We start from the raw sequence: 23375 nt of genomic DNA, 5'->3' as shown, positions 1-23375 counted from the left end.
TGTATGGGCACCGCATGCTATAAGCCAAAATCACAGAAATCAGTGGTTTGCCTTATTTGCATCTCTGCTTGCTCCTCATCAATTGGTTCGGGAACAACACCGACCATTCCTATCCTCTATAATTACTGGTGACGAGAAGTGGTGTCTTAATGTTAACGTAAGGAAAAGACAGGAATGGTTGAGACCAAACAAAGCAGCAAGTTCCTGTACAAAGGTCTGCGTGCATCCACAAAAGATAATGTTATATGTCTGATGGAACAGTGACGGTGTGGTATACTGAACTGCTTTCCCGAGGTGTAATGATCACTGCTGATATTTATTTTCAACAACAGAGACGTCTCTTAGACGCAATCCAAATACAACCAGGATGACTGCGTGAAGTGATGCTACTCCACGACAAATCCCGCCCGCATTCTGCTAGACTGACAAAAATCACTACACAGGAGTCGGGTTGGGAAGTCATTCCGCACCCACCTTATTCACCTGATCTTTTGCCCTCACATTTTCATGTTTTCACCTTTTCTATCGAACAACCTTCAAAGTACTTACTTTCCCGATGAAAATGCGCTCCGAACATGGCTCGACGACTTCATCGCTTCAAAACTATGTGATTTCTACAGTCGCGGGATCAAAAGTTACCCCAGCGTTGGCAGACTGCTGTAAATAGTGAATCAGAATATGTTATTAATGATTAAACTCTCTCTTATTGTATCTGTTCTGTTTATTAAACTTATGGAAAAACGCTACAAACTCGCGCATCACCCAGTAAAGTTCCACTTTCGAAACGTTGCAAAATAAGAATCACTGCTCTGATTGTCGTCAAATTTGAACAGAATATTATCGGAGAAGAGCAAAGCGTAATGGAAACAAGCAGCATTTAATGAAAATTTTTACCACTAGATGGCGCGGTAAGCGGCAGAATAACTAAAATAAGAGACGCAAGTTACACAGTCGTTCCTGTTTGCGTCTGAGATGCCCGACTTTACTGTCCCAATGTAGGATGGAATGCTGCTGGCAAAACTCTTGTACAAGAACGGTGACTGTGCGCCACCACCGGCCGGGGTGGCCGAGCGGTTCTAGGCGCTACGGTCTGGAACCGCGCGACCGCTACGATCGCAGGTTCGAATCCTGCCTCGGGCATGGATGTGTGTGATGTCCTTAGGTTAGTTAGGTTTAGGTAGTTCTAAGTTCTAGGGGACTGATGACCTTAGAAGTTTAGTCCCATAGTGCTCAGAGCCATTTGAACCATTTTTTGTGCACCACCAGCTCAGCAGAGGTTAAGGACACTCACGGGTGTGAAAAAAGGCGTTGCTTCCTTGTCTGCCAAGGGTCTGAAGAAAATTATTACGAAATATGACACGACAGGTTCTTTTCATGTGCAATGTGGCAAAGGGAAGAAAACAATTCATCCGACATTAGTGCAAGACGTTGTCGCAGCAATACAGGAGGGGTTGAGCGGTGGGTGCAAATATGCAGTGCATGGGTAATTGCCGAAACTTTGGACATGCCTATAAACACAGTGCATAAGATTCTACGAAACACCCTCCATTGTTATTTATACAAAATTAATCATGTTCAGGAGTTGTTCATGCTGACCTAACAGTGAGAAAACACTTGCGCTAGAATTTCTTGCTCGCATGGAAGTGGACGATCAGTGGTCATAGAACATTCTGTGGACAGACAAAGCCCATTTCCATCTCGAAGGACATGCCAATATCCAGAATTGCAGAATATGGGCAACGGAAAATCCGCACGCACATCAACCGGTACCGTTTCATTCTGCAAAAGTAACCGTTTGGTGCGGGTTGTCGGCATCGTTCATAGTAGGGCCTCATTTTTTAAAGAAGATGGGTTCTGGTACCTGTATCGTCGCTGGGAGACACTACGAGAGTATTCTGCACACCTGCGTCATTCCAGCCCTTCGACGGCTTGGATGTGTGGGTAGGGTTATTTTTATGCAAAATGGCGCCCCTCCGCAAATTGCACAACTAGTGAAGCAGCTGCTACATAGGCATTTTAAAAATGCTACAATTATCAGCCGTCATTTCCCTGCAGCCTCACCGTCTAGATTGGCTGATCTTAACCCGTGTGACTTCTGGCTGTGGGATTATCTGAAAGTTGCTGTTTAGTGTTCCGATTACAAACGCAGATGAACTGCAGTCACTCGTTGCGCAGTACATTCTGAACGTGACCCCAGAGACACTCCGATCTCTTGTGGACATAGTGTTTCTCAGTTTCAGCTTGTGACAGAAAACGGTGGACAGCGTGCTGAACGTGTGGGTATGGTGCAAGTCTCACGAAAATTAGAAACAGGTGTCATTCTGCTTTTAATGCAGTTTTTGCCAGTGAACAATCGCATCCAATGTGGTCAACCTTGCAGTGAAGTGTGGGCTAACTTAACTAACAGTATCACAATTGTTGTTGTGGTCTTCAGTCCTGAGACTGGTTTGATGCAGCTCTCCATGCTACTCTATCCTGTGCAAGCTTCTTCATCTCCCAGTACCTACTGCAACCTACATCCTTCTGAATCTGCTTAGTGTATGCATCTCTTGGTCTCCCCCTACGATTTTTACCCTCCACGCTGCCCTCCAATACTAAATTGGTGATCCCTTGATGCCTCAGAACATGTCCTACCAACCGATCCCTTCTTCTGGTCAAGTTGTGCCACAAACTCCTCTTCTCCCCAATCCTATTCAGTACCTCCTCATTAGTTATGTGATCTACCCATCTAATCTTCAGCATTCTTCTGTAGCACCACATTTCGAAAGCTTCTATTCTCTTCTTGTCCAAACTATTTATCGTCCATGTTTCACATCCATACATGGCTACACTCCATACAAATACTTTCAGAAAAGACTTCCTGACACTTAAATCTATACTCGATGTTAACAAATTTCTCTTCTTCAGAAACGCTTTCCTTGCCATTGCCAGTCTACATTTTATATCCTCTCTACTTCGACCATCATCAGTTATTTTGCTCCCCAAATAGCAAAACTCCTTTACTACTTTAAGTGTCTCATTTCCTAATCTAATACCTTCAACATCACCCGACTTAATTCGACTACATTCCATTATCCTCGTTTTGCTTTTGTTGATGTTCATCTTATACCCTCCTTTCAAGACACTGTCCATTCCGTTCAACTGCTCTTCCAAGTCCTTTGCTGTCTCTGACAGAATTACAATGTCATCGGCGAACCTCAAAGTTTTTATTTCTTCTCCATGGATTTTAATACCTACTCCGAATTTTTCTTTTGTTTCCTTTACTGCTTGCTCAATATATAGATTGAATAACATCGGGGAGAGGCTACAACCCTGTCTTACTCCCTTCCCAACCACTGCTTCCCTTTCATGCCCCTCGACTCTTATAACTGCCATCTGGTTTCTGTACAAATTGTAAGTATCACAATTATTGAATGCCAAACTTGTGGGGTCATGCACATTGCAGAGTACGGTTGGATTAATGTGCAACTCACACCCTAACTATCGTCATGACACTTACTGTGCCATCTAGCGTGACAATCTTCGTTAAATTGTCTTTGTTCCCATATTGTTTCCCCCTTATTATATAATATTTCGACCAAATTTGACGTCATTCTCAGAAGCTTTTGTTTTTTACAGTGTGTTGAAACTGAAACTTTAATTATAATCGCCCTGTATAGAGCACTCCTTTTTCTTTTTTTTTACGTTCTCATGCCTCCCCCATTCTTATACTTTTCACTTGCCTTCTCTCAGATTTTACAGATTTTCGAGTTTCCCTTTCAAACAGAATACCTTTATTTTGAATTTATTTAACAGTACACTTACATTTGGTTTCATATAGCTTACTCTTCCATTCTCTGTTCCTCCTGAATTGAAGCCAACACACAGTCATAGATATGCAGGTGGGGCAAACTTTCGTCGATCTATTTAAATAAATAATATTCCCATGTTAGCTACAGGCTACAGACCACGAAATCAATGGATGTCAAGCAGCGTGTGAGTTAGAACGATAGTGCAACATTATAAAAATTATTCCATTCAATCGTACCATCTTGATATAGCGACTTTATTACGGCTACTATTAAAAATTGTCGTATATTGCACAATGTACGTTATTACCTCAAGAATGACGTCTTTCGTCCGAGTAATGTATCACCAGGTTATCTGTTAATATAAGGGGAGGATTACATTACAATTATCCAACGCGGTCCTGTCGTGGACTACTGCAACAGCAAAGAGAGAACTAGGAAAAAGTAGACCATAAAAACGGACTGGATAAAAACACCAGGAACAAGAGCAGTTGAAAACAGAAGAAGAAAACGACAGAGCAGAATTACCTCATGAGCGTTGGTGACAACGGCTCAGAACAAGATCAGACGCACAAGCTGTAAATATGGCCCTAGACGAAAACGACACCAAAGGCCACATTCACACAGACTGTACATAATATGAATGATAAGAGCAAAGTATTGGGCTAGTAGCAGGTGGCGCAGTAAGAGGGGGTCCATTACAGTAACATCAAAAAATCATAAAATAATAGTGAAAATAATAATTGTTGGAAACATATAGATACCGTATTGGAGTAGAGTAGAAATTCAAATATAGGTAGTTCAGGACGTATAAAAATGCAGCTATGTGTGGAGGAATAAACAGAAAGACTCAGAGGTGCAATCGCAGTAGAACAGAATAAAGTAAAGTTCTTAAAAGCAATAATAAATGAAAAGATTTACAACAAATATAAAGCTAAAATAATACAATCAAAAGTACAATAAAATATATATGATAAGTAACAGAGGTCTTGTTCGTAAAGAACAAAAATAACTAAAACGTTATAAATTCTTTAAAAATGGGAAACAGGGAATCACAGAACTATATTTTCACTGGTCAACTGATCATTAAGCAACACACTGTTTTTAATGTACGAATGTTCAACAATTTCAGTTTCTTCAAGAAGGCTAAGCCTCTGTCTATTGGAGCGTGGTGTAAAATCATTAGGTTCCCAAGTATGGGTGGTTAAGCTCTCCCGGCTAGTAATATAGTCTAACGCGCTGCTTCCCAAACGGGAAAGCACAAATCAGCCCGGTGGATTGTGTATTGTGTATGGAACCGGGGACTAGAAACGATGAAGAGGTGTCGTCCTGCCGTAGCCCTCAGTGGTTCACAACCCCACAACAGGTCACAGCAGTCCGCCCACCCCACCGCCGCCCCACACCGAACCCAGGGTTATTGTACGGTTCAGCCCCCAGTGGACCCCCCCCCCCCCCCTGGATATTCTCATAACAGACAAGTGTAACCCAAAATGTTTGCATGGTAGACTAGTTATGGTGTACGCATACGTGGCGACAGTGTTTGCGCAGTAATCGCCGGCGTAATGTAACTGAGGCAGAATAAGGGGAACCAGCTCGCATTCGCCGAGGCAGATGGAAAACCGTCTTGAAAACCAACCACAGGCTGGCCAGCACATCAGACGTCAACACTAATCATCCGGGTGGATTCGTGCCGGGGACCAGCATGCCTTCCTGCTCGGGCCCAGTGGATTGGTGTCGAGGTCCGGTGTGCCAGCCAGCTTGTGCGCAAACATTGTTTCCACGTACGCGTGCAACATAACTACGCTACCACGCAAACATTTGGAGTTACACTCGTCTGGTATGAGATGTTCCCAAGGGGGTCCACTGGGGGCCGAACCGCACAATAACCCTGGGTTCGGTGTGGGGCGTCCCATAGTGCTCAGAGCCATTTGTTTTTTCGGTGTGGGGTTGCGGTGGGGTGAGTGGACTGCTGTGGCCTGTTATAGGGTTGTGAACCACTGAGGGCTATGGCAGGATGAGGCCTCATTGTCGTTTCTAGGTCCCCGGTTCAATACACACAATACAATACACATAGGGTAGTTAACGGTCACAAGATTCAAGGTCTTCTGCAAAGTCTGACCATTGTTGTGAGTACATGTTCGTGAAACCTAGTTTTAAAAGCCAGTGTAAGCCGGTTGACATTCACAGTACTCAAGTCCACGTACGCGAGAGGGAGCATAATGATTTATCTTTTCAGGAACGCTCATTGTGAATATGATGATACTGGTCTTTGTTAGAGCTGGTAAACACTATTCTCATATTTTCACCCCGAAAAAGTTTAGCTAGACCGTAACACACATTACCTAAAAGTGGAAGTTTAATGTATTTGTAGTTCTGAGGTATGCGGCTAAAAGTAGTTTCTCTGTCATACGGCGATGTTTTTTGGATACATCAAAATGATATAATTGGCCAGTGATTGAGGTACAGGTTAAACATAATTTCGCCTTTGAGAAACACCTCAAGTCCAGTGGCCTCCAACCACCCACACTCGGGAACCTAACGGTTTTACTCCACGCTCCCAAAGGGAAGAGACTCAACTTTTTTGAAGAAATTGAAATTATTAAACATCTGTACACTAAAAAGGATATGCTGCTTAATGATCAGTTAACCAGTAAAAATCAGATCTTTTCTGATTCCATGTTTCCCATTTTTAAAGAATTTATGACTTTTTAGTTCTTGTTCTTTACGACGAAGACCTGTGTTACTTATCATATATATTTCATTGTACGTCATTTATATTTTCATTGTTTTATTTTAGCTTTATATTTGTTGCACACCTTTTCATTTATTATTACTTTTACAAACTTTCTATTATTCTATTGTGATACACTTTCGCCTAAGAACCCTTCCTATTTATGCCACTACACACAGTTTTGATTACTACGTATATTTGCCTTTTTATTCCAATATGGTTTACATTTGCATGTCACTCTGTTCGTTATTATTTCACGACTTTTTGCTTACTGCACCACCTAGCGCTTGTCGTTTCTACTAGCCCTTACTTTGGTCGTGCTCTTATCATTCATGTGTGCGCTCTATGTGAATGTGGACGGGCCTCCGGCCCCTTTTTGTTCTGGGGCCATATTAACAGCTTGTGCGCGTGGTCTTATTATTAACTGCTATGACTGTTGTCACCAACGCTCATGATGGATCTCGGGTCTCTCATTTTTTCTTCTGTTTCCTATCGCTCCCTGTTCCCGGCGTTTATCTTCAGTTTGTTTTGCAGTTTTTGCAATTTGGTATCATAACTATAATTGACACATGGCTATTGGCAGTAACTTTAAATCTTTTTACATAAGTTATCGTATATACTGCTCTGCCATTTCATTCGACCTGTATCTTGGTTCTCACTTCGTTGTTGCAGCAGCCCAGGTCGGTACCACGTCGGGTTGACTGTAATGTCGTCCTCGCCTTATATCGTGTAGGGCTCCCGCGAGCAAGCAGAAGTGCCGCAGCACGACGTGGCATGGACTAGACTAATGTCTGAAGTAGTGCTGGAGTGAATTGACACCATAAATCCTGCAGGGCTGTCCGAAATCCGCAAGAGTACGAGGGGGTGGAGATCTCTTCTGAACAGCACGTTGCAAGGTATCCCAGATATGTACAATAATGTTCATGTCTGGGGAGTGTGGTGACCAGCAGAAGTGTTTAAGCTCAGAAGAGTGTTCCTGGAGCCACTCTGTAGCAATTCTGGACGTGTGAGGTATCGCATTGCCGTGCTGGAATTGCCCCAGTCCGTCGGAATGCACAGTGGGCATGGACGGACGCAGGTGATCAGACTGGATGCTTAAGTACGTGTCACCTGTCAGAGTCGCATCTGGACGTATCAGGGGTCCCATATCACTTCAGCCACAGACGCCTCACACCATTACAGAGCCTCCACCACCTTCAACAGCCCCTGCTGACATGCGGGGTCCATGGATTCAGGAGGTTGTCTCCATACACGTACACGTCCATCCGCTCGATACAAGTTTAAACGAGACTCGTCCGACCAGGCAACATGTTTCCAGTCAACAGCAGTCCAATGTCGGTGTTAACGGCCCGAGGCGAGGCGTAAGGCTTTGTGTCGTGCAGTCATCAAGGGTACATGAGTCGGCCTTCGGCTCAAGAAGCCCATATCAATGATGTTTCGTTGAATGGTTCGCACGCTGACACTTGTTGATGTCCCAGCACTGAAATCTGCAGCAATTTGCGGAAGGGTTGCACTTTTTCACGTTGAAAAATTCTCTTCAGACATCGTTGGTCCCGTTGTTGCAGGCTGCAGCGATGTCGGAGATTTGAGTTTTTTCCGGATTCCTGATATTCAAGGTACACTCTTGAAATGGTCGTGCGTGAAAACCCCCACTTCATCGCTACCTCCGAAATGCTGTCTCCCATCGCTCGTGCGCCGACTATAACACCAAATCCAGTCACAATTAAACCTTGATAACCTGCCATGCACCCGGCAAACGGTCTACCCCACGGGAGGCCCTAGTCACACGACATTTACATTTACCTGCCTTTGTAGCAGCAGTAACGAATCTAACAACTGCGCCAGACAATTGTTGTCCTATATAGGCGTTGCCGACCGCAGCGCCATATTATGCCAGTTTACGTCTCTCTCTTTGTTTGGTTCTTCTGTATTTCCAGATAACTTGGCAATGCCCTACCCAGGCGAAGCGTGTCGTTCTTGAGTTAATAAAGAAGACTGTGCAACCTAAGAGGGTTTTTATTATTAGTGTAACCTTAACCACTTACCCGAAAAATGTCGGCTAGTTTCGGGAACAAATTGCAGAAGTTCGCCTGGAGCGATTCGACGGTCGTTGGCGTAACCAACCGCTTGCCCCAGTAGCGGAATTCTTCATCGGGGTGCTGCAGGCTGTGCACTTCGAATCCGAAGGCACAGGAGGCGATGACGTCAGTGGTGAAGCGCGCCGCGAGGTCGCGGAACTCGGCTTCCCCGGAGCCGCCGTCCAGCACTTCAGCCAGTTCGCGTGCGCACTTCTCCATTATCTGCACAGCACAGCACAGCACAGCGTCTGCCCTTTAGTGCGCGCAAGCTCTGCACGTCCAACGCTAGAAGAAGCATTAATTACTCGAAACGATGGCGACTTTTGGGTCTGACACGAACCTCCGCTGTTCCAACCCTGGACGTGATAATCGAAGTCAGTCCTCCAGTCAAGAAATTGACTCTAGAGCAGAAATTCTAGGCAAGGTTTTGGGCACAAGATGGGACTGAGGAATATCATCTTCAGTGCCCTTTAAAAGAAACCATGTAGGCACTTGGATGTGATATATTGAAATGGGTGTAGCTCGCAGTAACTATGCAGAGATGAAAAAGGTTGCACAGGACAGACTAGCTTGGAGAGCTGCAACAAACCAATCTTCGGAGTAGAGACCACCACCACCACAACGACAGCAACATCGTTTGGTTAAGAAACAAAACGTGGCATACAAAAATGTGGAGCTGTATATGTGCAGACTGAAGCGACGAATGAAAATCTGTACCAAGGCCAGATCACTGCTGATCATTAGGCAGAAGTGCTAACAACTACACCAGAAGACTGCGCAACCTTAGAGTGTTTTTATTATTAGTGTAACCTTAACCACTTACCCGAAAAATGTCGGCGAGTTTCGGGAACAAAATGCAGAAGTTCGCCTGGAGCGATTCGACGGTCGTTGGCGTAACCAACCGCTTGCCCCAGTAGCGGAATTCTTCATGGAGGTGCTGCAGGCTGTGCACTTCGAATCCGAAGGCACAGGAGGCGATGACGTCAGTGGTGAAGCGCGCCGCGAGGTTTGTACTACTTCGTGGACTACCTTAGCATGCCACACTGCTGTTTGAATTTAGGGGGAATACCACGTGATGTGAGACGTGAACGGGAATTTGGGCTGAGAAGCGAGGCATACTAGGGTAGTACTCGCAGTTGTGCAAAGCCAGTGTTTTAGTGTGGCGTAGTGGTTAGCGCATCTGCCTCCTGAGCAAGAGACGTTGTTTAAAATCCTGGACTTTGTACCAATTTTCGTTGTTTCAGTCTGCATATATATACAACGTAACAGAAGAGATATTGAATTTAATTGATGAAAGGAGAAAATATAACGACAGGAAGTGCAAAATGGCTAAGCAGGGATGGCAGAGGACAAATGTAAGGATGTAGAGGCTTATCTCACTAGGGGTAAGATAGATACTGCCTACAGGAAAATTAAAGAGACCTTTGGAGAAAAGAGAACAACTTGCATGAATATCAAGAGCTCAGATGGAAACCCAGTTCTAAGCAAAGAAGGGAAAGCAGAAAGGTGGAAGGAGTATATAGAGGGTCTATACAAGGGCAATGTTCTTGAAGACAATATTATAGAAATGGAAGAAAATGTAGATGAAGATGAAGTAGGAGATATGATACTGCATGAACAGTTTGACAGAGCACTGAATGACCTAACTCGAAACAAGGCCCCAGGGGTAGACAACATTCCATTAGAACTACTGACAGCCTTGGGAGAGCCAGGCGTAACAAAACTCTACCATCTAGTGAGCAAGATGTATGAGACAGGCGAAATACCCTCAGACTTCAAGAAGAATATAATAATTCTAATCCCAAAGAAAGCGTTGACAGATGTGAAAATTACCGAACTATCAGTTTAATAAGCCACGGCTGCAAAATACTAACACGAATTCTTTACAGACGAATGGAAAAACTGGTAGAAGCCGACCTCGGGGAAGATCACTCTGGATTCCGTAGAAATATTGGAACCTACGACTTATCTTAGAAAATAGGTTAAGGAAAGGCAAACCTACGTTTCTAGCATTTGTAGACTTAGAGAAAGCTTTGTACAGAGACCAGATGGCAGTTATAAGAGTCGAGGAGTATGAAAGGGAAGCAGTGCTTGGGAAGGGAGTGAGACAGGGTTGTAACCTATCCCCGATGTTATTCAATCTGTATATTGAGCAAGCAGTAAAGGAAACAAAAGAAAATTCGGAGTAGGTATTAAAATCCATGGAGAAGAAATAAAAACTTTGAGGTTCGCCAATGACATTGTAATTCAGTCAGAGACAGCAAAGGACCTGGAAGAGCAGTTGAACGGAATGGACAGTGTCTTGGAAGGAGGATATAAGATGAACATCAACATAAGCAAAACGAGGATATTGGAATGTAGTCGAATTAAATCGGGTGATGCTGCGGGAATTAGATTAGGAAATGAGAGGCTTAAAGTAGTAAATGAGTTTTGCTATTTAGGAAGCAAAATAACTGAGGATGGTCGAAGTAGAGAGGATATGAAATGTAGACTGGCAATGGCAAGGAAAGCGTTTTTGAAGAAGAGAAATTTGTTAACATCGAGTATAGATTTAAGTGTCAGGAAGTCGTTTCTGAAAGTATTTGTATGGAGTGTAGCCATGTATGGAAGTGAAACGTGGACGATAAATAGTTTAGACAAGAATAGAATAGAAGCTTTCGAAATGTGATGCTACAGAAGAATGCTGAAGATTAGATGGGTAGATCACATAACTAATGAGGAGGTGTTGAATAGAATTGGAATGAACAGAAATGTGTGGCAAAAATTGACTAGGAGAAGTAATCGGTTGGTGGGGCATATTCTGAGGCATCAATGGATCACCAATTTGGTGTTGGAGGGCAGCGTGGAGGGTAAAAATCGTAGAGGGAGACCAAGAGATGAATACACTAAACAGATTCAGAAGGATGTAGGTTGCTGTAGGTACTGGGAGATGAGGAAGCTGGCACAGGATAGAGTAGCATGGAGAGCTGCGTCAAACCTCTCTCAGGACTGAAGACCACAACAAACAACAACATATACATCGTAGATGTTTCAGACTTGAAAAGGTCTCTGGAAACATATAGTTTCTTGTGAAAAATGTGAATGTCTATCAAGTGGGCAAGTGCTGTTATCTGTTTTTGTGTCACAGAGTGAAATCATTGAGGTTCACAACCTGTTCAGTGTACCTGCCCGGCACTGTCCGTTCAGGGAATCATGTATTTACAAGTCTCTTAAACAAGTGACGACACACAGCAGCTTCAAACACTTTGGATGTAATTTCAAGTGAACAAACAGAAAGCACGACAGACACCACAGTTGACATACACCAGATTCGTGCATTATCGGTACTACACACTTAGAAACATACCGGAAACATCATCTTCATCTTTCCCGATGTGAATGTGGGAGACAGCTTATTCCTTAGCAAGCGCCATCTCTCGCCAGGCATCAGGAATAAGTGTCCGGAGAGCGGATCTACTTCCTCGTTGAGGTAGAGGCCGCGGTCGTGGAAGTGCTGGAAGTCCTTGATCAGCATCCTCTTGATGAGGTCCGGATCCCTGACCACGACGGCAGGGTTGGTGAAGAAGTAAGCGCCGGCCAGCGGCGTCGACGCCGGGACCTTCTCGTAGAGGCTGCTGCACTCTTCTCCGAAGGAGAGCCGGAGGAGCACGGTCTTCCAGATGTGGCCCAGAGGGAAGCGCGCCGAAGGGATCTGGGGGATGCCCCGGCGCGTCCAGTAGGAGAGCGAGTAGTAGGCGTAGAGCGCCAGCGTGGCGCACGCCGCCACCACCACGGCGACCACCAGCTGCAGCATGCTGGATCTGTCCCTCCTGCAACCACACCGGCCGCCTATCAGGCACACCGAACCAGCGTTTAACAGCGACTGTTGTGAACACAAACCACTATGCGCATGCCTGAGTCCTGTACACAACTGCTGACTGCCATATCGACGTCTAGCAGGTTTCCCTGGGACAATGGCGCCCTTTTAAGGGAAAATGGAATGGAAGGGGAGGGAAACCAAAATCATTAAAAGATTGAAGTCTCCAATGCAGAAAATACGTAAATTTACAAAAATAATGTACACTGCTACGTAAAGAGTAACCACACTGAGGTGAGGAAAGTCATGGGGTAGCGGTATCACATATACAGATGGCGGTAATATCTCGTACACGAGGTATAACAGTGTGGCAAATTGGCGGAGCTGTCATTTGTACTCAGGTGGCTCATGTGAAAAGGTTTATCGCGGCACGACGGGAATTACCAGACTTTGAACGCAGAATGGTAGTTGGAGCTAGATGCATGGGACATTTTGGAAATCGTTAGGGAATTCTATATTCCGAGATCCACAGTCCCAAGAGTGTGCGGAGAACACCAAATTTCAGGCATTACCCCTCACCATGGACAAGGCAGTGGCCGACGACCTTTACCTAACGACCGAGAGCAGTGGCGTTTGGGTAGAGTTGTCAGTGCTAACAGACAAACAACACTGCGTGAAATAACACAGAAATCTACGTCTACATCTACATCTACATCTATACTCCGCAAGCCACCTGACGGTGTGTGGAGGAGGGTACCTTGAGTACCTCTATCGGTTCTCCCTTCTATTCCAGTCTCGTATTGTCCGTGGAAAGAAATATTGTCGATATGCCCCTGTGTGGGCTCTAATCTCTCTGATTTTATCCTCATGGTCTCTTCGCGAGATATACGTAGGAGGAAGCGATATACTGCTTGACTCCTCGAAGCCCGAACCGAGCTACTGACCGTCTCTCTTGCAGAGTCTTCCACTGGAGTTTATCTATCATCTCCGTAAGGCTTTCGCGATTACTAAATGATCCTGTAATGAAGCGCGCTGCTCTCCGTTGGATCTTCTCTATCTCTTCTATCAACCCTATCTGGTACGGATCCCACACTGGTGAGCAGTATTCAAGCAGTGGGCGAGCAAGTGCACTGTAACCGACTTCATTTGTTTTTGGATTGGGACGTACGATCAACGTATCCGTTAGGAGACTGCGGCGAAATGTGGCAGCAGACGACCGACGCGAGTGCCTTTGGTAACAGGACATCGCCTGCAGCGCCTCTCCTGCACTCGTGATCATGTCGGTTGACCCTAGGTGATTGGAACACCATGGCCTGATCATATGAGTCCCGATTCTAGTTGGAAAGGGCTGATGGGAGAGTTCGAGTTTGGCGCAGACTCCACGAAACCATGGACCGAAGTTGTCAATGAGGCACTGTGCAAGCTGCTGGTGGTTCCAAAAGGTGTGTGTTATGTTTTCATGGCGTGGGCTGGGTACTATGGCCCAACTGAACCGATCATTCACTTTAAATCTTATGTTCGGCTGCTTGGAAACCATTCTCTGCCATTCATAGGCTTGATGTTCCCAACCAAAAAATGGTTCAAATGGCTCTGAGCACTGCGGGACTTAACATCTGAGGTCATCAGTCCCCTAGAACTTAGAACTACTTAAACCTAACTAACCTAAGGACAACACACACATCCAAGCCCGAGGCAGGATTCGGACCTGCCACCGTAGCGGTCGCGCGGTTCCAGACTGAAGCGCCTAGAACCGCTCGGCCACACCGGCCGGCGTTCCCTATCAACAACGGAATTTTTATGGATGGCAATGCACTATGTCACTGGGCCACAATTGTTCGTGACTGTTTTGATGAACGTTCTAGACAGTTAGAGCGAATGATTTAGACATCCAAATCGCCTGACAAGAATTCCATCGAACATTTATGGGGTATATAGACGCAGCATGGCTCAATATTTCTGCAGGGGACATCCAATGACTTTTGCACTACGCCAGGCATAAAGAAGTCAGACACGAAATTGGGAGGTATCTCATCACTTTTGTCACCTCAGTATAAGTAACTAGTATCATATTCTACAATTTGTAAGTTGCATGAAGAATGTAGATTTTTGTTCTATACAAGTTAATTCTTACACTAAAGGAAAAACAAAGACAAGCCGCTGTTGAGAATTCCATTTATTAGGGATTAATTAATAGCATTATCAACAGTGGCTGATTGCTGTTTGTACTTTATTGTAAGAGTTAAACTGTATTTCCATACAGTCACAGTCTCAACATGTCAGTTTTTGTCCAAATGGCATTTTTGTTATATTTGTCACATTTATTCAAACGAAATACACTAAAGAATAAGAGCCAAAGCTGAAAATAAGAACAACAAAAAAAAAAGAACAGCGATCAGGCCCTGAAGACCACGCCATAGTTGATCAACCACAGTGTCATCTTCAGCTATTCATCATCGGATGCCATACGGGATCGGGGTCAGCACACGCCACTCCTGGCGGTTGCCAACATTTAGACCTGTCATTTAAATTTAATATTGAATCTTAGATGGTACTGTAACGAATCAGACGGTCTCTGTACCTGCAGCCCTGTGTTCTGGGAACTGACTGCCGCAGTCAACGACCCGTGTCAATGCAGCACCCTCACCAGCAAACCGCTTCCGCGCTCTTACCTTCTCTGGAGAGGTAATGACCGAGTCCTCGAACACATATATCACCCCTCGGGAGCTTCTCTGTGATCAAATAATGTGCCAGTGCTACCTCTTCCGCATAATTGGCCACCTTACAGTAATATTTATACCGACTAGGAGCGAGCCAGTCATCGTCAGACAGCTGGGGTAGGGTAAATGTGGGGGAAATGGCGCACATCTCAAAATCGCGTATGTCAAGTCCAATTGGGAACTTTCAGTAAAAATTTTCTTTCGTACAAACTAAACACTCCAGTTGTCTGTGACATACAGTTTTTCTGATTTTTTTCTATGTAACATTTAAACACGATATTTGACCATGAAAATGTCTTGACATTGCGGCATCTATCCCTTATGCTGTGTGTGATATGCCACATGCTAAAACCCGCAAAACTCCCCTTTTTTTAAGTCAAAACCTATATATATCTGGTAATAAATATGTAGTGCGGTGAAGAAAAGAGGATGAAATGTAAACAATAGTTTTTTTAATTAATGTTATCTAATTTGTACATCAAAGTAGTTTGCTCGTTTAGATAACTAGTTTACTTACTGACAGTTGGACATATTAAAACTAAGACATATGATACATTTATCTTTAGTTAACACAGTCAATAATTGCTAGTGAAATACTGAATCAAAAAACGTAAGAATTACAAACTTAATTGATCTGGTTTTCTACCTACTTTCTCGACAGGACCGACTAAAAAATCGACAGCTGTGTAATTTTTGCTTTTTTTTTCATTTTTAGGAGTATAATTCTCCGCTGTCCTTATACATATCTAGGGATACTTTTTTTATTCTTTTATGGCGTCATCCGAGTCGTCTGGACTTGAAACATCCATGCTAAGTCGTCTGAACGAAACAAATGTTTTCTCGTGTTTAAAACTGTTACTTGTTTGCGCAGCAAGTATTCCTAGCGAAAAAATGCGCGGCGCATCTTCCGGATTTTATTGCAGCATGTGCCACACAATTTGTAAGGGAGAGACGCTGCTCCTTATAAGTTCATGACCTTGACAGCCAAGATGACCGCACGAGAATCAAAAGCACTCAGTAGAACTTACTGTTAATACAGCTGCTCAAACATTTGGAAATATTTGACTGTTGACCATACACTAACAACTAATCGTGACGCTGAAAAAGGTTTTGAAGTGATATTTCTAGACTTATCTCAGTTATTTCCAAAGAGCTTATGTAAGACTTCCTCGATAGAAATGTAAAACACTTCATTACGGCCTGGTGTCCGCTGAGCAACTGCAGTGCCGATACGCGGACACTCTGTCGGAATTTGCCAAAATTACGAGGGGTGTGCAGTACACACCGCATGCGGCGCCTTGCAGGATTTGACCCTACGTTGTAACCCCCACCCTGTAAAGACGACAATGCAGCTATGATGCAACTGCCAACACCGTCACAAGGGCTCGAGCCCTCGACTGCTGCCTCACCACCGAGGCTCTTGGCAGCCCTGTGCTCTGCCGGCACCGCAGATCTACAGCACTCGCCAGGATCCAGATACCCTCCCATGTTTCGCGGCTTCAACTAACGTCTCCGCAGCCTTGCGCCACTGAGACCTGACACAGCTAGCCATAGCAGTCCGTCTTCCGGTACATAGTTCGGGGTACTGGTTCACCTGTTAGTCACTCTCATTCAGTCGCCTTTGCTTGGACAACGGCAGGAGCCACGGCCAGGTCTGCTAGAGTCTCGCTTATAGGAGACATCCCTGGAGCCTGACGCAGTATCGGTGGGCGCTACCCGTGGCCAACAAGACTGAATAATTGTAAGTAATAAACAATACATGACAGTTGTACCCGTAGGCTGCCTTCTTCTGTTGCATCTAAGAATGTTATACAGGGTTATTACAAATGATTGAAGCGATTTCACAGCTCTACAATAACTTTATTATTTGAGACATTTTCACAATGCTTTGCACACACATACAAAAACTCAAAAAGTTTTTTTAGGCATTCACAAATGTTCCATATGTGCCCCTTTAGTGATTCGGGAGACATCAAGCCGATAATCAAGTTCCTCCCACACTCGGCGCAGCATGTCCCCATCAATGAGTTCGAAAGCATCGTTGATGCGAGCTCGCAGTTCTGGCACGTTTCTTGGTAGAGGAGGTTTAAACACTGAATCTTTCACATAACCCCACAGAAAGAAATCGCATGGGGTTAAGTCGGGAGAGTGTGGCGGCCATGACATGAATTGCTGATCATTATCTCCACCACGACCGATCCATCGGTTTTCCAATCTCCTGTTTAAGAAATGCCAAACATCATGATGGAAGTGCGGTGGAGCACCATCCTGTTTGAAAGATGAAGTCGGCGCTGTCGGTCTCCAGTTGTGGCATGAGCCAATTTTCCAGCATGTCCAGATACACGTGTCCTGTAACGTTTTTTTCGCAGAAGATAAAGGGGCCGTAAACTTTAAACCGTGAGATTGCACAAAACACGTTAACTTTTGGTGAATTGCGAATTTGCTGCACGAATGCGTGAGGATTCACTACCGCCCAGATTCGCACATTGTGTCTGTTCACTTCACCATTAAGAAATGTTGCTTCGGCCGGTATTACACTATCAAATTTCTTTGTCCAATATCTTTGTCCAATATATTTGCCAAAGATATTTGATAGTGTAATAGGGACTTTGTCAAATGTCGTCCAATATTTGATCAAATTTAGGGCCTCTTTGTATATTTGATCAAAGAAACCGCTTGTCTTCTGTTCACTCATCACTGCAATGTGACATCTTACCACATGGAGCGCTAGCATCGCTGCAGCGTTCTGTCGTCTGTAGTGTTTTTATAAACATTGCCGGTAAATACAATTGGTGTGTGCCGACAACTACAAAATTAATAGAGATGTCTGAAGCTGATGAGGCGCTCTACAACGTGAGGCACCGTGAATACAAAAATAGATTAAGAAGATTGGAGACCTAACCTAACCTAACATAACCCTCTCCTGTAGCAAGGAATCGGAGTGTTATAGTGAGCCTGTCTTATGAAGATGTAGCAGTTCTTAAGTGAATATTGTGCTTTGTGATATGAGGATACTCTTCATTGAGCACATACAGAAATGTATGCTCATCCATTCTTAAGTAATTGATGTACGACTTGACGTCTTCCACTGTAAGCTTACGTAACAAGTTTTGTTGAATGCTTTTATCGTGTCGTCGTAAAACCCACGGCTTCACCCAGATTAGATTAGTTTTTCGTTCCATATATCCGTGCTGAGGAGATCCTTGTGGATGTGGAACATGTCGATTTTTTTTTAAGCTGAAATAACAATACTAATAGTATGAATAAATACATCATTTGTTTCTATTAAAAATTTCGCCAATGGAGTAGAAGGAGTTGGCCAGTAGTAAGTCTTTCAGGCTCGTTTTAAACTGATCTTTATTTCTAACTAAATTTTTTGTTTCCTGGCAAATTATTGAAGATGAGTGTTCCTGAGTAGTGGACCCCTTTTTGAACTAAAGTAAGTGCTTTTAAGTCCTTGTGCAGATCATTTTTGTTCCTGGTATTGTATGTATGAACTGAGTTGTTTGTTGGAAAAAGAGATATATTATTTAGGACAAATTTCATTAAGGAGTAAATATACTGAGAGGCAGTAGTTAGTATACCCAGTTCTTTGAAGAGGTTTCTGCAGGACATCCGTGAATTTACTCCACAAATAATATGTATTACACGCTTTTGGACCTTGAAAACTTTTGTTTGACTTCAAGATTTACCCCAAAATATTATCCCATATGACATTATGGAATGAAAGTATGCAAGCTTTTTCATTTTTATGTTGCCTATGTCTGCTAACACTCGAATTGCAAATACAGATTTGTTAAGGCCTTTCTGCAGTTCTGTGGTGTGCTCCTCCCAACTGAATTTATTATCAAGTTGTAATCCCAGGACTTTTAAGACTGTCAATCTCGTATGTATGGTTCCATTTTTCCCCCCCCACTTCTTTTCCGCATGTGCACACAATGCAATTGGAGTACGTAGAACTGCTGCGGTTAATAACAAGTTGTTGTTAGCCATCTTGAACTTTGACGAAAAATTTGATGACAGTGTAATACCCCTTGTAGCGCTACGTTAAAGATCTTTGTCAGTTATATTAGACGGAATATTGGATCACATCTTTGATCAAATCTTTAACAAAGAAATTTGATAGTGTAATACCGGCCTTCATCACTGAAAACAAGTTTCGCACTAAGCGCATCCTCTTCCATGGGCTGTTGCAACCGCGCCGAAAATTCAAAGCGTTTGACTTTGTCATCGGGTGTCAGGGCTTGTAGCAATTGTAAACGGCAAAGCTTCTGCTTTAGCCTTTTCCGTAAGATTTTCCAAACCGTCGGCTGTGGTACGTTTAGCTCCCTGCTTGCTTTATTCGTCGACTTCCGTGGGCTACGCGTGAAACTTGCCCGCACGCGTTCAACCGTTTCTTCGCTCACTGCAGGCCGACCCGTTGATTTCCCCTCACAGAGGCATCCAGAAGCTTTAAACTGCGCATACCATCGCCGAATGGAGTTAGCAGTTGGTGTATCTTTGTTGAACTTCGTCCTGAAGTGTCGTTGCACTGTTATGACTGACTGATGTGAGTGCATTTCAAGCACGACATACGCTTTCTCGGCTCCTGTCGCCATTTTGTCTCACTGCGCTCTCGAGCGCTCGGGCGGCAGAAACCTGAAGTGCGGTTTCAGCCGAACAAAACTTTATGAGTTTTTCTACGTATCTGTAGTGTGTCGTGACCATATTTCAATGAATGGAGCTACAGCGAATTTATGAAATCGCTTCAATCATTTGTAATAGCCCTGTATATCCCTTACTATCAAAATGTTCGTAGATGTGCAGAAAGTAAATATCCCACGTTGAACTAACTATTCTAGTGTTGTCAACGATTATACAGGGTGCAACAAAAATGTACGGCACAAATTTCAGGACGAACTACTCACATATAGACGAAGAACATGGGTCTGCAAAACCTTTGTTTCCATTTACAACTCATTTTCTCTTGGTGAAGTCTGGTTACGTGGTGCACCGCTAGTATTTTGTTTTACATGTCCCTGTTGCCGTGCGACGTATGCCATTGTTTGTTTAGAGGTAACATCTACTGTTCCAGTGATCAGTGCGACCGTTGCAAGCGCACAATCTACTATGTAGAGTTAACCGCAGACTTCGCACGTGCAATGGCAGTGTATAGAAATGCAGAGATGGTAGATGCTCATTTGATATATGGATTACCTGACGGCAATGGTGTTCACGCTCAACGTTTGTACCCGGAGAGATTTCCAGGACGAACCTGCCCCAGCAGGAAAATGTTTGAAGCCATTGATAGTCGTCTTAGGGAACATGAGGCTTTTAAGCCTGATAATCGCCACCAGGGTAGGCCTGGAAGGACGAGGACGCAGCAACGTCAGACTGCAGTTTTTCATGCAACTGACGACGACCGCTCTATCAACAGCTGGTTTTCCTGCACGGGTACTCTTCTGCCAATGGTTTATTCAACCAAGTATCAACCCTAATTTCAGTGCATCGCCATGTATGGGCAGGTGTCAAACCTCACGTAATTGTTGAAACAATTCATCAGCAAAAGATTTTCTGTCAATTTTTGGGCCGGCATTGTCGCTGACCGGCATTGTCGGTGACAGTTCTGTAGGCCCTCACTTTCTTCAACCCTGCTCAACAGACAAAATGATCATAATTGCGTAGAGAATGTCCTACCCGATCCGTTAGCAGACGTGCCTTTAGCTGTGCGACAAAACATGTACTTCATGCACGACGGAGCACCTCCTCATTTTAGTGTTAACGTCCGTCGGCTTCTAAATAAGATTCGGTGACAGATAGATAGGCAGAGATGGACCAACTGCCTGGCCTCCACGCTCTCTGGACCTAAACTCACTGGACTTTTTTGTGGGGGCATTTGAAAGATCTTGTGTATGGAACTACAGGACAAGATGTTCAGTCTCCGTGCCCGTATTATGGAAGTCTGAGAAACCATACGCAATGGTTTTGGGACACGTCAACGTATTCGAGATTCGCTACGACGCCTTTTCGATGCATGCATCGATCCCCACGGGCGATGTATTGAACATCACCTTTGGGGAAGAGTTGCCTGTGGTATGTTGGCGCGTTCTGTTCGTGTGTGTTTTCCATGATTAATGAGTTGGAGAAAATGAATTATAACAACACAATGTTCCCAGACCCATGATCACGTAACATAATTTCTTCGTCTACCTGTGAGGAATGTGTCTTGTAATTTGTGCCGTACATTTTTGTTACACCCTGTGTAATTTCGTAAGGACGGAAACACTATATTAGCAGATAAATGTTACATATCTTGCTACGGCTGGTTGGCTGCTTTGAGGAGAGAAAACCAACCAGCGAGCTCTTCGGATTAGAAAACAATGGGGAAGGAAGTCGACAGTGCCCTTTCAAGGAACCATGTCGACATTTGCCTGAAGGGATTTAGGGCAATCACGGAAAATCTAATTCAGGCTGGCCGGAAGCGGGTTTGAACCGTCGTCCTCGCGAATGCGAGTCCATTGTGCTAACCACTAAGCCACATCGCTCGGTATATCTGCCTACGACTGTCTAGGGTGTCGGTTCCTATTTATTGTTTCCAATTAATAGGTTTCTTCTTTCACTAATAGTCGCTGGAATATACACTCCTGGAAATGGAAAAAAGAACACATTGACACCGGTGTGTCAGACCCACCATACTTGCTCCGGACACTGCGAGAGGGCTGTACAAGCAATGATCACACGCACGGCACAGCGGACACACCAGGAACCGCGGTGTTGGCCGTCGAATGGCGCTAGCTGCGCAGCATTTGTGCACCGCCGCCGTCAGTGTCAGCCAGTTTGCCGTGGCATACGGAGCTCCATCGCAGTCTTTAACACTGGTAGCATGCCGCGACAGCGTGGACGTGAACCGTATGTGCAGTTGACGGACTTTGAGCGAGGGCGTATAGTGGGCATGCGGGAGGCCGGGTGGACGTACCGCCGAATTGCTCAACACGTGGGGCGTGAGGTCTCCACAGTACATCGATGTTGTCGCCAGTGGTCGGCGGAAGGTGCACGTGCCCGTCGACCTGGGACCGGACCGCAGCGACGAACGGATGCACGCCAAGACCGTAGGATCCTACGCAGTGCCGTAGGGGACCGCACCGCCACTTCCCAGCAAATTAGGGACACTGTTGCTCCTGGGGTATCGGCGAGGACCATTCGCAACCGTCTCCATGAAGCTGGGCTACGGTCCCGCACACCGTTAGGCCGTCTTCCGCTCACGCCCCAACATCGTGCAGCCCGCCTCCAGTGGTGTCGCGACAGGCGTGAATGGAGGGACGAATGGAGACGTGTCGTCTTCACCGATGAGAGTCGCTTCTGCCTTGGTGCCAATGATGGTCGTATGCGTGTTTGGCGCCGTGCAGGTGAGCGCCACAATCAGGACTGCATACGACCGAGGCACACAGGGCCAACACCCGGCATCATGGTGTGGGGAGCGATCTCCTACACTGGCCTTACACCACCGGTGATCGTCGAGGGGACACTGAATAGTGCACGGTACATCCAAACCGTCATCGAACCCATCGTTCTACCATTCCTAGACCGGCAAGGGAACTTGCTGTTCCAACAGGACAATGCACGTCCGCATGTATCCCGTGCCACCCAACGTGCTCTAGAAGGTGTAAGTCAACTACCCTGGCCAGCAATATCTCCGGATCTGTCCCCCATTGAGCATGTTTGGGACTGGATGAAGCGTCGTCTCACGCGGTCTGCACGTCCAGCACGAACGCTGGTCCAACTGAGGCGCCAGGTGGAAATGGCATGGCAAGCCGTTCCACAGGACTACATCCAGCATCTCTACGATCGTCTCCATGGGAGAATAGCAGCCTGCATTGCTGCGAAAGGTGGATATACACTGTACTAGTGCCGACATTGTGCATGCTCTGTTGCCTGTGTCTATGTGCCTGTGGTTCTGTCAGTGTGATCATGTGATGTATCTGACCCCAGGAATGTGTCAATAAAGTTTCCCCTTCCTGGGACAATGAATTCACGGTGTTCTTATTTCAATTTCCAGGAGTGTAGTTGGTTTCCGACATCATTAGTGTGTATTCATAAATTCTTGACACTTTTTGCAACACTACTTGTTAAGTAAATGCATTGTGCAACATTTCAGCTAAACACAAAGGATTTGATAGTTACATTGGCCAGTCTCGACAATAATTGAAAATATTATGCCGCGTTTGGCACCTAAACTTTCTGTAAGTACCACGTGCGTAGCTTCCAGATCCTTCTAGAACAGGATTT

General features: G+C 44.9%; 1 protein-coding gene across 4 annotated transcripts in view; it reads right to left on the bottom strand.

Moving 5' to 3' along the window:
• Positions 1 to 23375, bottom strand: part of LOC126262663 (probable cytochrome P450 6a14) — a 103463-nt gene that overhangs the window by 29085 nt on the left and 51003 nt on the right. For 3 of the 4 annotated variants that reach the window (XM_049959434.1, XM_049959436.1, XM_049959435.1), the window contains exons 2-3: positions 11944 to 12406; positions 8565 to 8819 (exon numbers count right to left, since the gene is read on the bottom strand). In XM_049959434.1, the coding sequence (XP_049815391.1) occupies positions 8565 to 8819; positions 11944 to 12390 (702 nt within the window). In that variant the 5' untranslated portion in view covers positions 12391 to 12406. Of the gene's footprint in view, positions 1 to 8564; positions 8820 to 11943; positions 12426 to 23375 lie in introns of all 4 variants that reach the window. The other variant, XM_049959433.1, reaches the window with a different exon arrangement.

The sequence above is a fragment of the Schistocerca nitens genome, chromosome 6, assembly GCF_023898315.1.
Source record: "Schistocerca nitens isolate TAMUIC-IGC-003100 chromosome 6, iqSchNite1.1, whole genome shotgun sequence".
Taxonomy (NCBI): domain Eukaryota; kingdom Metazoa; phylum Arthropoda; class Insecta; order Orthoptera; family Acrididae; genus Schistocerca; species Schistocerca nitens.
The sequence above is the reverse complement of the archived record's forward strand: the minus strand, read 5'-3'. Positions and strand labels throughout refer to the sequence as shown.